Source organism: Alosa pseudoharengus, unplaced genomic scaffold, assembly GCF_046254945.1.
Source record: "Alosa pseudoharengus isolate Yale_2024_CS ecotype anadromous, Long Island Sound unplaced genomic scaffold, YU_APseudo_1.1 YU_APseudo_1.1_scf_2, whole genome shotgun sequence".
NCBI classification, from domain to species: domain Eukaryota; kingdom Metazoa; phylum Chordata; class Actinopteri; order Clupeiformes; family Clupeidae; genus Alosa; species Alosa pseudoharengus.
Window position 1 is genome coordinate 21399583 of NW_027468663.1, and position 13247 is coordinate 21412829.

A 13247-nucleotide genomic window follows, 5' to 3' on the forward strand; every position below is an offset into this window, starting at 1 on the left:
TGTTGCAGCTGAGATGTAGCCTAGCCTCCATTTGTGGCAGTATTACGGCGTTATGCCGATTGATTTTTTGATGCTATAGCAAAAGTTTAAATGAGATCTCATAGAAAAGAAATGTTTGATGGTAACTGTTACACTGTTTCGTGTAGATTGTTTTTTTATACGGATAGAAGATTTCAGTGGATTCCAGACGAGCTAAAATGGCGAGCCTGTCCAAGATATTCAACGTGTCGACCGCCCAGCCTGCTGCAGTCTGATCAACTGCAGCAAGGTTTCTTCACCATCTGCGTGAACTTCGAGCAGCGCACACGGATTACAGATAAGCGTTCCTTCCCACACAAGGAGCCCAAAGGAAACTACTTTTGAATTTTCTGTTAATACCATAAGGGACTTTTGCATTTATTTATAGTTCAACATTTTCTTTAATACCTAAAAGGACTTTTTCTTTCTTTCACAAATTCACTGAACTGCACTGATTAAATTGCACTTGCTCTTGAAGGGTGATTGATTGATACTGGGAAAGTGTTTATTTGTCATTTTTACAATTATACTGCCTTACATACACCACATCCATACATCATACATTGCTACATTTTACTAATAATTACACACATTTATTTTCTTTCATTTACTAAACTAAGGAAAACTGTACAAAATAAAGTGCTTAGTTGCCATATCTCGGGTTCAGCTTTTACTTATTACACGGCTCAAGAATATAGTAATCTCAGCTGTGTAGCTTTTAACTGGTCCACAACACAAGTGCTACATCTGCATAGTCTGTCTGCCTCTTCACCCCCTCCATGTTTGGATACTGTCTGTCCACTAGCCACTTTTTACCACTGTCTTTCTGCCTTACTGTTTGTGTGCTATATTAGCACATATGCATAACCCCTCCCTCCATCCGACAGCCAAACTGTGGCCACACTTATACCTTTTCTTAAAATAGTTATATATATATAGATATATAGACTTTATTCTTGCACTGTTGGACTTACTCATTTGCACTATCACCATGACCACTATCACCATTGCACTATCACCGTGACACTCACTCACACAGAGCACCTTACCTTACCTTACTATGCACAGAGAATCACAGGCTCAGTCCCTGCCTCAGTCATTGCAAGCGCCTCTTGATTGATTAATCACCACTATGTGGATACTGTTTTTAGAATTGATTTAGATTAAGTGTTAGTTAGTATAATTTGTATTTTAGTATATTTAGTATATTCTTTATCTTCTACTGTCCTTATTGCTTAGTTGTGTTTTTATATTATATACTTTTAATTACTTTTTCTGCTGTTAGTGAATGTGTGTGTGTTGTCTGTATGCTACTGAGACCTTGAATTTCCCCTGGGGATCAATACAGTATCTATCTATCTATCTATCTATCTATCTATATCTATCTATATATCTAATGCACTGAAAAAATAAGATATGTCTAAGAATGCATGCTAGTGTATTAAATTAGAGTCAATTGAAAGCTTTTTACTGCATGTGTAAGAATTAGTCAATTAGTAATGTGTGTCATTTGAGTGGTTTGGGACCCTGTGTTGGAGTGTTGAGCCCCTGTACTTGCTGTGTTTGGGCCCCTTTGACTCCTGGAGAGTTACACAAGTTCCCTAAGTGGCATGTGTAGCCTCTAGTGCAGTGGTCTCCAACACGGTGCCCGCGGGACAGCTATGAGGCGCCCCCAGCGCACTTTATAAAAATAGCCAACAGGTCGCCTGCAGATCACGCTCTAAAAACACGCTCCATTGTGAAGTTTTCAATAGATATTGAAGTCTAGACCAGAACCATTTTAAGAATGTATGTAGCCATACATCTGTAACATTAAATTGATACTGGTGATACCTTACAAATTGTAGCTGCGTTAAATTTTAGCCTAGTGTGCCGTGAGAGATCATCAGGTGTGCCGCAGAAAATTACCCAAATGTCATTCACTGGTCCAGAAAAGCAACTGTTGCATCAAAGAATAACCACATGCTCTCATTGATTGTATGATTTCACTATTTGTGGTATGCAGGCATTGTACAACGGGGGCCCCATATCCAGTATTCACAGAATCATCACATATTCAGTTCATAATAACAATTAAATTAGATATAGTCACCTACAAATGAAACAGAGGGCGCTTGTTTTATTGAGCAGGTCTTGCATAGAAGCCATAATAAGGCCATATCTGTGTATTATTTAAAATTTTAGGCTATGGTATGTTTATTTTTTCTTCACACAGGATGTTAGTGTGCCGTGGGACATTTTAAGTGTCAAAAGTGTACCGTGGCACAACAAAGGTTGAAAAACACCCACCTTGAGTATGACCAGAGGTTACATTACAACATACTGTAACATTACTATCAAACCAAAGTCATCTTTCCTATGCAGGTGACCCTATGCAGTATGAAAAAACAATGTATGGTGTAATAGCCAGGGGATGTCGTTCTTCCAGTGTAAACTATGCCTCCTGGTAACACAGAGCCTAATAAGGATCTTAGATCTGAGAATCAAGGTCTTCATCCACTGTATGACATGTGTCACATTTGGATGTTTGCAGAGTTGACTCATGTAACCACAAGGCCTAGCTTAAGCTATGTGATGTACCAGACACAATGCAATTCTTAGACTAAGGGTTAGTATTTCTGATTTACACGCCATGGATCTAGAATATTGGGCATGCTATTTAAGTGTCTGCTGTAAAGCAGAATCAGGTAGTGGTCTCAAATTTAGGAAACAAGACTATTTTATCACATGTGTCATCTCCATAAGCATGTCTCTTATGGCCACTGGCTGTATCACAGGAGCGTAGCACAAGATCCCGGGCCCTATGCATAGGCAGTTCTGATGGGCCCACATAATAAATATAATAAAATATATTCCAGACTTTTCAAAGGCCCTCCCTCCCCTTGGGGCCCTAGAAATCAGTACTGGTTTTACCCCCAGTCCGACGCCCCTGCTTACTCACTGTCCCCTCCCTGCCACCCTGTTGCCGACCCCTCTGCCCTGAAGGCTCTCCTAGAGGAGAGGACGCCCTCTGCTGGCAAACTTGGCTTGTAAGGTTGTCTTATCGACATTGGCTTACCTTTCAATCATTCAAAGGGTTGCTCAGGCACTTACTGAGGTAACATTCTGGCTGCAGGTGAAATTCCCTCACGTTGAAAGTAGAAAAACAGTCCCGGGTTTGAAATGGGCCCAGGATGCTATCCTTACATCCAATATAAGATAAAACTACTGTGTTGATCGAATGAGTTACGGGAATGTTATCGATCCTGGTTCTGTGACACTGACCTCTATGTTGTAAGTCCTGATGAGCATAGAACAGGTCTGCTCTTTTCCTTAGGGGGAGGGTGGACGCTGATTCATGTCCTGACTCATGTCCTGACTCATGTCCCTTCAAATAATAACAAAGTAAGAATAAATTATTAACTGGCAGTGACTACCAGACACTATCTGAACTAGTTTTGCAGGAAGTGTTTATAATGCTGTCCACTTCAATTCAATAGTTAGGCTAAAGCATTTTGGGGGGGGGGGGGGGGGGGAATCCTAACAAGAATCCTTTCTCAAAAACTTTAAAATGCAGTTATACAGTACAAATGGTTGAATTACAATCTAGTCCTTCAAAGAGGGTTCCCAACAAAATTGTGAACAATCCCAATGAAACTTTTTATGACCTTCAGTGATGAATAAACTATTTAAAAAGCTACATCCACCTGTAAACTGTGCATATTACAAGTGTAATTAAAGATGTAGATATTGCTATGGCATTGCATAATCAAAACGTGTGATACCTTTGTCTTGTTTGCTTGTTTGTTTGACGGGCTCTGGTGACTCACATGCTGTCACTCAGTGAGCCGCAGCTCTATGGGATGGCATGTTTACTCAGACATCTGTTATCTCCATCTCCAGAGGGGACCCTGATCGGATAAATATTCCTGCTGGAGCCTCTGGGTCCTCAGTATCCAAAGGCCAGAGTGTCAGACAGCATGGCCCCTCTACTGCACACGTTAGCCTCAGCACTGCTCCTGAGTTCTCTTGCCTATGCGGTGAGTTGCTAATTACACATTATCTGTGTAGGCTCAGCTGACCAGGTTTTTGGATCTAACACATTTTGTTCTCTCCTTTAGCAAACTCGTGGGGACTATCCTGCTGCAGGCTGTGATCCACGTGATGGATTTGTAAGTATGACAGAATGAAAAATTTGCTATTTTCCAGTAGTAATCTGATTCTCCACTGACTCGTATAGCAATTCTTCATACTCTTCATTATTAGTCATGTTATTCAATATTGCCATACAGAGTTCCCTGTTTGTCCTCACAGGGAACCTACTGTCCAACCACATGTGGAGTAGCAGATTACCTTGACAAGTATAAACCAGGAATGGAGAAGGATCTAAAATATATGGAGGACATATTAGATGACATTGCCAACACTACCGAGGGGGCCCAAGAGAAGGTCAACTATATGAAAGACCAGGCAACACAAGCCCAGAAGACCTCTTCAGGCAAGGAGCCCTTAATGCCTTTCAATCAAACTGTAGAGTGCAGATCGATATTTATGCATGTTGGTCTAATGCCTACTTATAATCTACAGACCTCTACATCAAGAAGTCAACCAATATGTTGGATGATATTCTACGCTATGAGAAGACCATTGTGTCTCAGGAAGAGCAGCTATAGTACGCATTGTTGCCCTTAAATTCCCTTAAATAATCCTTCAAGTTGTTTATATATATATATATATATATATGTCTTATTTAATATATATATATATACTTAATAAATATGACAATTTCAATCACATTCAATTCAATCACAAAAGTTATTTTGTTTAACATGGTTGCTTTTATTCCCTCTAGTGCACTTCAACAAATTCTAGACTCCACTACCAAGGACATGCTGAATCTTAGACAGCTGTCTCTTCAGCTGGAGCAGAAGTGCATGGAGCCCTGCAAGGAGACTGTGACGATCCAGCCCACCACAGGCAAAGGTAGGAACTAGACACAGCACCAATCGCTGTTTCTTTCTTTGAACATTGCCTTAATAAACCACCCAAATCATGGTTTGATGCCCTATGCACAGATACTGTATGATGATGTATTTACCATTTATTCCACAGACTGTCAAGATGTGGCTAACAGAGGTGCCAAGGTCAGTGGCCTGTACTTCGTAAAACCAGACCAGGTGGACGAGGAGTTCCTGGTGTATTGTGAGATCGACACCTTTGGCCGTGGGTGGACTGTACTCCAAAGGGTATGTTTACTGGGTCGACACCAAACTCACTTGACCAGTACACAAATCAATAGTGATAACTTGGATTCTGAGGTCAAGGCAATATTATGTAATAGGATTCTTGTTCTAGTATCCATTTAGGAAATTAATTCAAATGATTTTAAATTGTTGCCTTGTATTTCAACCTCTAAAAGTAGTGCTGTTTTAATTTCAACTAGCCTTTTTATAGGCAATGAGGTTCAACGTTTTCTGTGTTCTGTATTTGTGTGTGGCCTTCAGAGACGTGATGGCAGTGTGGATTTCAACCGAAACTGGATCCCATACAAGGAAGGTTTTGGATACTTCTCTCCAGATGACACCACCGAGTTCTGGCTGGGTCTTGAGAAGATACACAAGTTGTCTGTGCAGTCAAGCATTCCTTACGTACTGAGGGTGGAGATGAAGGACTGGAACGGAGTGACAAAGTAATTACTGTTTTCTCTGTTGGTGTTGGCTGGAGTCTAAATCTCCTTTTTCTGACACCATTGATTGTTGAGCAGTTATTGTTTAACTTCATTTGTCCCTAAAATGGCATAAGAATTGTTTATTTGCTTTAACTCAGAGTAAACCGTGAACTTTGCTCCTCTAAGAACTGGGCCAAGTTATACCGATGGACATTAGTTAAATATTATACTGATAATGTAGTTTGCTGTTCCAAACCACCATGTATGAAATATGAAATACATTCTAGTTCATTAGAATGAACATTCCTTTGAAGTGATGCATTAACATACATTACCTCTTCCTTCACAGGTATGCTGACTACTCCATGTTCCGAGTGGGCTCAGAGCAGGACATGTATCGTCTGACCTATGCCTACTACAGTGGTGGAGATGCTGGAGATGCCTTTGATGGCTTCGACTTTGGTGATGACCCAAGCGACAAGTTCTACACATCCCACAATGGCATGCAGTTCAGCACACCCGACAAAGACAATGACAAATATGACGGAAACTGTGCTAAGCAGGATGGATCAGGATGGTGGATGAATCGTTGTCACGCTGCTCATCTTAATGGAAAATACTACCAGGGTAAGATTTGTTTTCAAGTGATAAACATTGAGGACTCGCAGTGCTGTTCATCTGCTCGAATAACTTCTCTTTCTGGCTCTGCTACAGGTGGCCATTACTCAGAAAAGGATGCTGGCGAAAATGGTTATGATAATGGCATTATTTGGGCTACATGGCAGAGCCGCTGGTACTCACTGAAGGAGACAACATTGAAGATGATCCCCACCAACAGGCTGCATGCAGGAGGGCAGCAAGCTGGAGTCAAGCAGGTTGGAGACATCTAAGGGCCACCTCTGGAGACCTCCACTCGGACATTTTTTGTTTTGCACACTGTTGTTTTCTCTATATGATCATGTCGATACGGAGCTGAGTTTTTGTTCGGATATGACCAATGAATAAATGTTTTCTGTTTTCTAAAAGCATCATGTTCTTTTGTGTTATGTGTCAAGACTGATTTTTACTAGTTGTTTCCATTAGTATGACTGATAGGCTACAGTGCTAATGCTGTTGGCAGCGGGTGTCTCATCTTCAGATGGTTACTGCACACAGTTTACATGTCACTGTGAAAGAGGTCTCATTTTCAGTAAAGTACATCCATATGTCCTCCTTTATAATAAAGTATTCCATAAAGAAACACTCTTTCCTCTTCCTTTCTGGTAAGGGAAAATATGCCTTATAACATTTATAACATTTGAAATTAATAATTCACAAAATGTGTGAACACTGGAAGTACAATTGTGGTGATATGTTCAGGAGAAATCTACAAAAAATGCATCATAATGCCTCACATCACTCAATAAAGAAAAGCAGACACAACAGGAGCACTAACAACATGAGGATAGGTTCAAATCAATAATACACTTCATACGCATCAGCTTTATTTCCCTTTTTAGTAATAATTGGGAGTTTAAAAGATTGTGGTGGGACAAATTGTGTTGTTTGAAACATAGCTAGAACAAATTCACAGAAGGCACAGAGTTCAAATCGCTCATTACTTCTCCTCTGTCCATACTTGTTTTCTCCTTCTATGCTTAATACATCATCATGTAGGTTTTCAGACCCACTTTTTGTTTGAATAAGTGTTCATTTTATGATGTCTGTATAGTGGGATAGTCTGTAAATCTAGTCTTGTGTAAGTGTATGTTTGAGTTGCGTGTGGAAGTAGCTATGTGTGGGAGTATGTTTACCTCTGCTCTGGTCAGTTGCCAGTTAGACTAAAGTCAATATTGTCTTGTAGATAGAACATCTATTTCAGGACATCCACTTTAGGGAGACTGACATGATCTGAGGAGTTGTTTTTAGCTGAAAAGGTAAAACTTTAATGATAATACATTTTATGACTGTTGCTAGTGCAGCAGTTTTGGTCAACGATTTCCAGTCCCAATATAAAACTTGATGGGCGTGTAGCCTTGTTTCTGGAAACCAATTTACCACAAATTGTACAGTGTACAGCAACATTAGCCTCCTAAGACCTAGCAATTCATTTTTGTTCTCTGTGGGGGACCTACCGTATCCTTCAGAATTAGTGGCACCTCTGCTAAAGTTTTTGTTCAAAATATTTATTTCTTTATGGGATTTTCTTTTTTCTCAAAATTTATTTGCTTACCTTCAAGGTTGGATTTTTCCTCATTTTTTTCCACAAAAAATCACCAACACATTGTTTTTATACTGGTTTTTAGTCAACTTTAGCAGAGGAGCCAATAATTCTGGAGGGTACTGTATGTCAAGCACCATTTATGCAATTTATTTGAGTCCTATACACTCTCAAGAGGACATCCTGGGCTTTCTGGTGCAGTCACAATTATACATATGTGTGATTAACAGAGCACACAAACGTTCTTTTCAAAATGGTGGACATAGCATTTTCTCTTGATTTGGCAAACTAATGACCCCATTGGCTTACTTATACCACTGTACTTGTGCCATCCTAGGGTTCCCCCACACTCATCTCTAGGGTCCATCACACATGGCTCAGGGGGTCCTTTGTAGTGAATGGAAAGTGCAGTCGCCCCTCCTTGGCTAAAACCCAGGACTACAGGGTACCATACCTGCACCGTGACTGTAACGGCAAAGATCCTAGGCTCATTGGTATGGCTATCAGAGTGCATACTCAACCATAGTAACAGCACTCCATCACAGAGCAGATCTCTGGAGGCAGCCTTTAAATCACTCCAGGGGCAACACTCCTTCCTTGACACATCTATACATGTAGTGTCACAAATACCGTAAGATCCTATCAATGCAATATTATTAGGCTACATTAAATTAATATTTTCGGAAAAATGAAGATCCAATGTCCCCTGCAAGGGATAAAAAAAAAAAAACACTTTTTAACGAAAACAGACAAAAAAAATAAATACAAAAGAACATTTTGGGAACACTTTCAACCATAATACTTACAATACATAAAAACAAAAATCTTAATATTCAAACTTTTTTTCTGGCTCATCATCATAATACTAATAGTAATGCATTTCACTACTAACAGGTATAGGACAGCCCATCTTTGCCAAGAAAACATAAGCTTTTTCTCCCGTACACCAGATGGCGCAAGCTCAAATATTGCTGACCTATAATCGCACATTGTGGCAACACACAACACACTTGTGCTTCCGGTGCATTGCACTTTCGTCTGTTCGTCGTTGTCGGTGTCTGTTTTCGTTAAAAAGTGTTTTTTTTTTACGTTGTTTGCTTACTTTACGTGAGATTTAATTAAGCACGTCCACAGAATGGCAGAGGTATGTCTGTTTTATTTATCTGGAAAGAATCTGCTTTAGGTAAAAAAGCTAAGTTAATCACACTAACGTTAACGTTTTGCTGGCTAGTTGTTGTTTGAGTAATGTTAGCCTAAATTGCTTATTTCATCAGTTGCTATTGTAACCAAATGCCGGATATGTTGTTTCTTTTTTCAGGATGTGCAGAAACATTCGGTCCATACCCTGGTTTTCAGATCCCTCAAGAGGACTCATGATATGTTTGTGTCAGACCATGCAAAGCCGGTTGCACTGGACGAGGAAAGGTAGTTTGCTCCAACCTCCTAGATTATCTATATAAATAGTAGTAGTTTTAAAAACACTTGTCTTCATTCACATTTGGATGTCTGCCATGTTATTATATTATAAAATGATGGTGATGATTTCTATCCTGTTCCAGCCACAAGACTAAAATGGCTGTAAAGTTGAGGGCTGAGTACGGTGCCATCCTTCACATGCCAGTGTTAAAAGAGGGAAGAGATAAAGACCCACACACTTCAGATCCCTACAGTCAGGGCTACTCGGATCCTGGTGAGTTTTCTTTAACTACTTTTATTTTCTGAGTAGTAGCAGACTGTAATTTAAATCCAATAATAACCTAATAATTTAACTACAGTGCTAGTAAAACCTTTATATAGAACAAAATAAATGTTTTTTTCCATAATTTGTTTCTTTTTTACCCTTTGCTCTTGCAGGCTTGAACCCAGAGTATCTAATAACAGGAACACATCCTTACCCATCTGGACCAGGTATGTGTTTGTCAGGTGATGTAATAGTAAGGTGATGAGGTTTCCCTCTGGAGGACCCTCACCATCCCACCCAGTGCTCTTGCGCACACACACACATGCACTCACACTTACTACCACCCCTTCTTGTAAAGCGACCTTGAGTTTCTAGAAAGGCGCTATATAAAACTAATTTATTATTATTATTATTATTATTATTATTATTATTATTATTTCTGTGTTCCCTCCTGAATGCTTTTCTTAACGCATCTCTCCTTTGTGTGAATTATTTTGTCAGGAATAGCTCTGAGTGCAGACACACAGATGCACAAGATGCCATCAGAGGGAGGAGTTCATGCTTTGGCACTGGCCTTGCCCCCCTCCCAAGCCAGGTATGCCCTCTACATCTACATTTTTTAAACCCCTAACCAGATAGTAAAAAAAAATACAGCATATTCCTCACTTGCCTTTTGCATTTAGATGTTTACTAGTTTATTGTGTAGAAACGCTTGCTGAAAGTATTGATCTTTTCTGTTTGTGGTGTGGTCTACCTCTCAGGCAAGATGTCAGTCGCACTGCAGCCAGTGTGGGAGAGATCCACAGGCATGCTGGGATGCCAGAGAGATCGATGCCACAGCATAGCCTGGTCAGTCACACTCAGAGTTCTTTGAGTTCCAAAGCATTAGCCTAAGATCATTCTCTATGCATGAATCCGTGTTAATCTCCAATACTTTGGCTGTGTATTGTTTAGTGGTCTAACATTTATATATCCTCAAATAGGCTTTTGTCATATGTACGTAGCCCATGTCTTGTTTCTTTGTGCTGTCTAGTAATTTAGTAGTGGAATGTGGAATCTCGATTGAGGAATTCCTGTGCAGATGCTGTTCTTGCATTGCAATGACACGCTGCTTTCGAATGATCCATTTCAGTCCCTGCTGGAAGGTGGAGGTACCAAGACTACCACCATGGTGCCTAGGAAAGCTCCAACCATGCCCAAGCCACAGTGGCATCCTCCCTGGAAACTGTATCGCGTAAGGACCTGCCCTAAGCCCTTCATATACTGTTTTGTCTATTTTGTCAGAAGTTTGGTGTGTAATTGTATTAACTATCTCAGGTCATCAGTGGTCATCTCGGTTGGGTTCGGTCCATTGCTGTTGAACCTGGTAACCAGTGGTTTGTAACCGGATCAGCAGACAGGACTATCAAGGTTAGATATTTCACTGTTTTTTTTTTCAAATTTAGCGTCTGTCCTGTGAAACGTCCGTTTGCTGGTTAGTGTTTGTATGACTACACAATACGAAACTGTCACTCAGAAGCTTTCCCACTCTTGATTGGATGGTGTGATTAGATCTGGGACCTGGCGAGTGGGAAGCTGAAGCTGTCTCTGACCGGTCACATCAGCACAGTGAGAGGCGTGGCGGTCAGCACACGCAGCCCCTACCTCTTCTCCTGTGGAGAGGACAAACAGGTCAAATGTTGGGACTTGGAGTACAACAAGGTACTAACACTTACTGCTCAACAGCCATATGCTCATTCATTTCATGTGGTGAGGCTTCATGTTGGTTTGGAAATCTTTCTGTAATTCCAGGTCATCAGGCACTACCACGGCCACCTCAGTGCTGTGTATGACCTGGACCTGCACCCAACCATCGATGTGCTGGTGACGTGCAGTCGTGACTCCACAGCAAGAGTGAGATTTTCCCTTTAAACATTTTAACTCATTCTTGAGACTAGGGGCTTTGTATCAACTTGAAATTTGTAAATACTTTATAGAACTGTTAACATTATTGTGTTATGTAGCAATACTACATAGTGTTATGTAGTATTTTCATGTTTGAGTATTTTTCCCCATCTTGATTGTGTTCAGGTGTGGGATATCAGAACCAAGGCCAATGTTCATACACTCTCTGGCCACACCAACACCGTTGCTACGGTGAAATGCCAGAATGCTGAGCCACAGATCATCACAGGTAGTGTCTGCTAGTGTCTTCTGTCTGTGGTGTTATGTTATTGAAACACACCACTCATCCACACCCGGTCATTACATCACGTTTTTGTCAATACCACAGGAAGCCACGACACCACCATCAGGCTGTGGGATCTCATTGCTGGGAAGACGAGAGCCACACTGACCAATCATAAAAAATCTGTGCGCGCAGTCGTGCTGCATCCACGACAGTGAGTCAATGTTTCATCATACGTACAGAGACTCTTCACTTTGTTTAACATTGTACATTAACGAATGGCCATGCTGCATTGAGGAGCTGTCTGCTGGTCTGAAGTTCTGAATCCCTGTGGTTTCTCCTCTAGATACACATTTGCCTCTGGCTCTCCTGACAACCTCAAGCAGTGGAAATTCCCAGATGGAAATTTTATTCAGAACCTCTCAGGCCACAATGCTATCATTAACACGCTGGCGGTCAACTCAGACGGTGTTCTGGTATCAGGGGGTAAGGAATCCTCAGAGGGAACCTGTGTCTGGACATCAGCTTACAGCTTGTCCTCAGTGTCCTATGAGAGAGCGCAGTAGCTGTTAACTCCATTGGTCTCCTCTTCCCTCTACAGCTGATAACGGCACCATCCACATGTGGGATTGGAGGACGGGGTACAACTTCCAGCGCATTCATGCAGCGGTGCAACCTGGCTCCCTGGACAGTGAGTCTGGAATCTTCGCCTGCACGTTCGACCACTCTGAGAGCCGCCTTATCACAGCAGAGGCCGACAAGACCATCAAGGTGTACAAAGAAGATGACACTGCGGTAGGATCACTTTTTCTATATGTTTTATTATCAATAGTATTGAAGAAAATGCCAAGGTCTGTTATGTGTGTCAGTAATTTAAAAATTCCTTTATTCATTTTCTTCTTTCAGACCGAAGAAACACATCCAGTCAATTGGAAGCCAGAGATTATCAAGAGGAAGAGGTTTTAAAAGACAAACTAGTTATGAGTTTTTTTTTTTTCCCTTGCTTCATATTTCTTATTTCCTTCCAATTATGTCTGATGCTCTGGATGTATGTAAACCATCATTTTCACAGATATGTGATGGTCTTAAATAGAAAACATGACAACATCCTCTTTATATTTGGAATGGTTGGCATCTCATTTAAGAATTTGTTTTTTGTAAATGGAAGTGTGAGCTCCTCTCTCAATAAAGAATTCATTTTTTTTGTAATTTGACATCTGAGCTCCTCTTTATTCATGAAAACCTCTCTACCCCTCATACGAGACCAGTCTCATACTAGTTCAAAAACCACTTGCACTCCTCAGTGTGGTACGGCAGACCTATGAAGCGGCCCTGCTGAACAGCCAGGAACTTTCCAGAATGTTTGTTCTTGATGACCACTGCCCTCTCGTGACTCTGGTCAGATTCATCCACCATAAGGAGCCATTCCTCCGCTCCGTAAGGATTTGCTTTGGTGTATACATAGTCTCCATTAGCATCGAATCCTGCAGGAGGCACCGCAAAAGACCAGAGAATTAGAACATATTGTTTCCTT

The 13247-nt window shown here is 40.9% G+C and overlaps 2 protein-coding genes across 2 annotated transcripts; both read left to right on the forward strand.

Annotated features, from left to right (window-relative positions):
• Positions 1 to 4591: 4591 nt before the first annotated feature.
• fgg (fibrinogen gamma chain) lies at positions 4592 to 6891 on the forward strand. The gene is made up of 6 exons (XM_076295844.1): positions 4592 to 4669; positions 4850 to 4980; positions 5110 to 5243; positions 5502 to 5686; positions 6015 to 6292; positions 6380 to 6891. Exons 1-6 carry the CDS (start codon positions 4611 to 4613, stop codon positions 6553 to 6555), a joined length of 963 nt encoding a protein of 320 aa, XP_076151959.1. The 5' UTR covers positions 4592 to 4610; the 3' UTR covers positions 6556 to 6891.
• A 1990-nt stretch (positions 6892 to 8881) lies between these two features.
• Positions 8882 to 12927, forward strand: plrg1 (pleiotropic regulator 1). Its single transcript, XM_076294169.1, has 15 exons — positions 8882 to 9009; positions 9184 to 9290; positions 9425 to 9555; positions 9720 to 9773; positions 10048 to 10141; positions 10308 to 10395; positions 10679 to 10780; positions 10864 to 10956; positions 11098 to 11247; positions 11338 to 11439; positions 11617 to 11719; positions 11819 to 11927; positions 12060 to 12199; positions 12315 to 12508; positions 12620 to 12927. The coding sequence occupies exons 1-15, from the start codon at positions 9001 to 9003 to the stop codon at positions 12677 to 12679; spliced, it is 1536 nt and encodes a 511-aa protein (XP_076150284.1). The 5' UTR covers positions 8882 to 9000; the 3' UTR covers positions 12680 to 12927.
• The last annotated feature ends 320 nt before the right edge of the window (positions 12928 to 13247 follow it).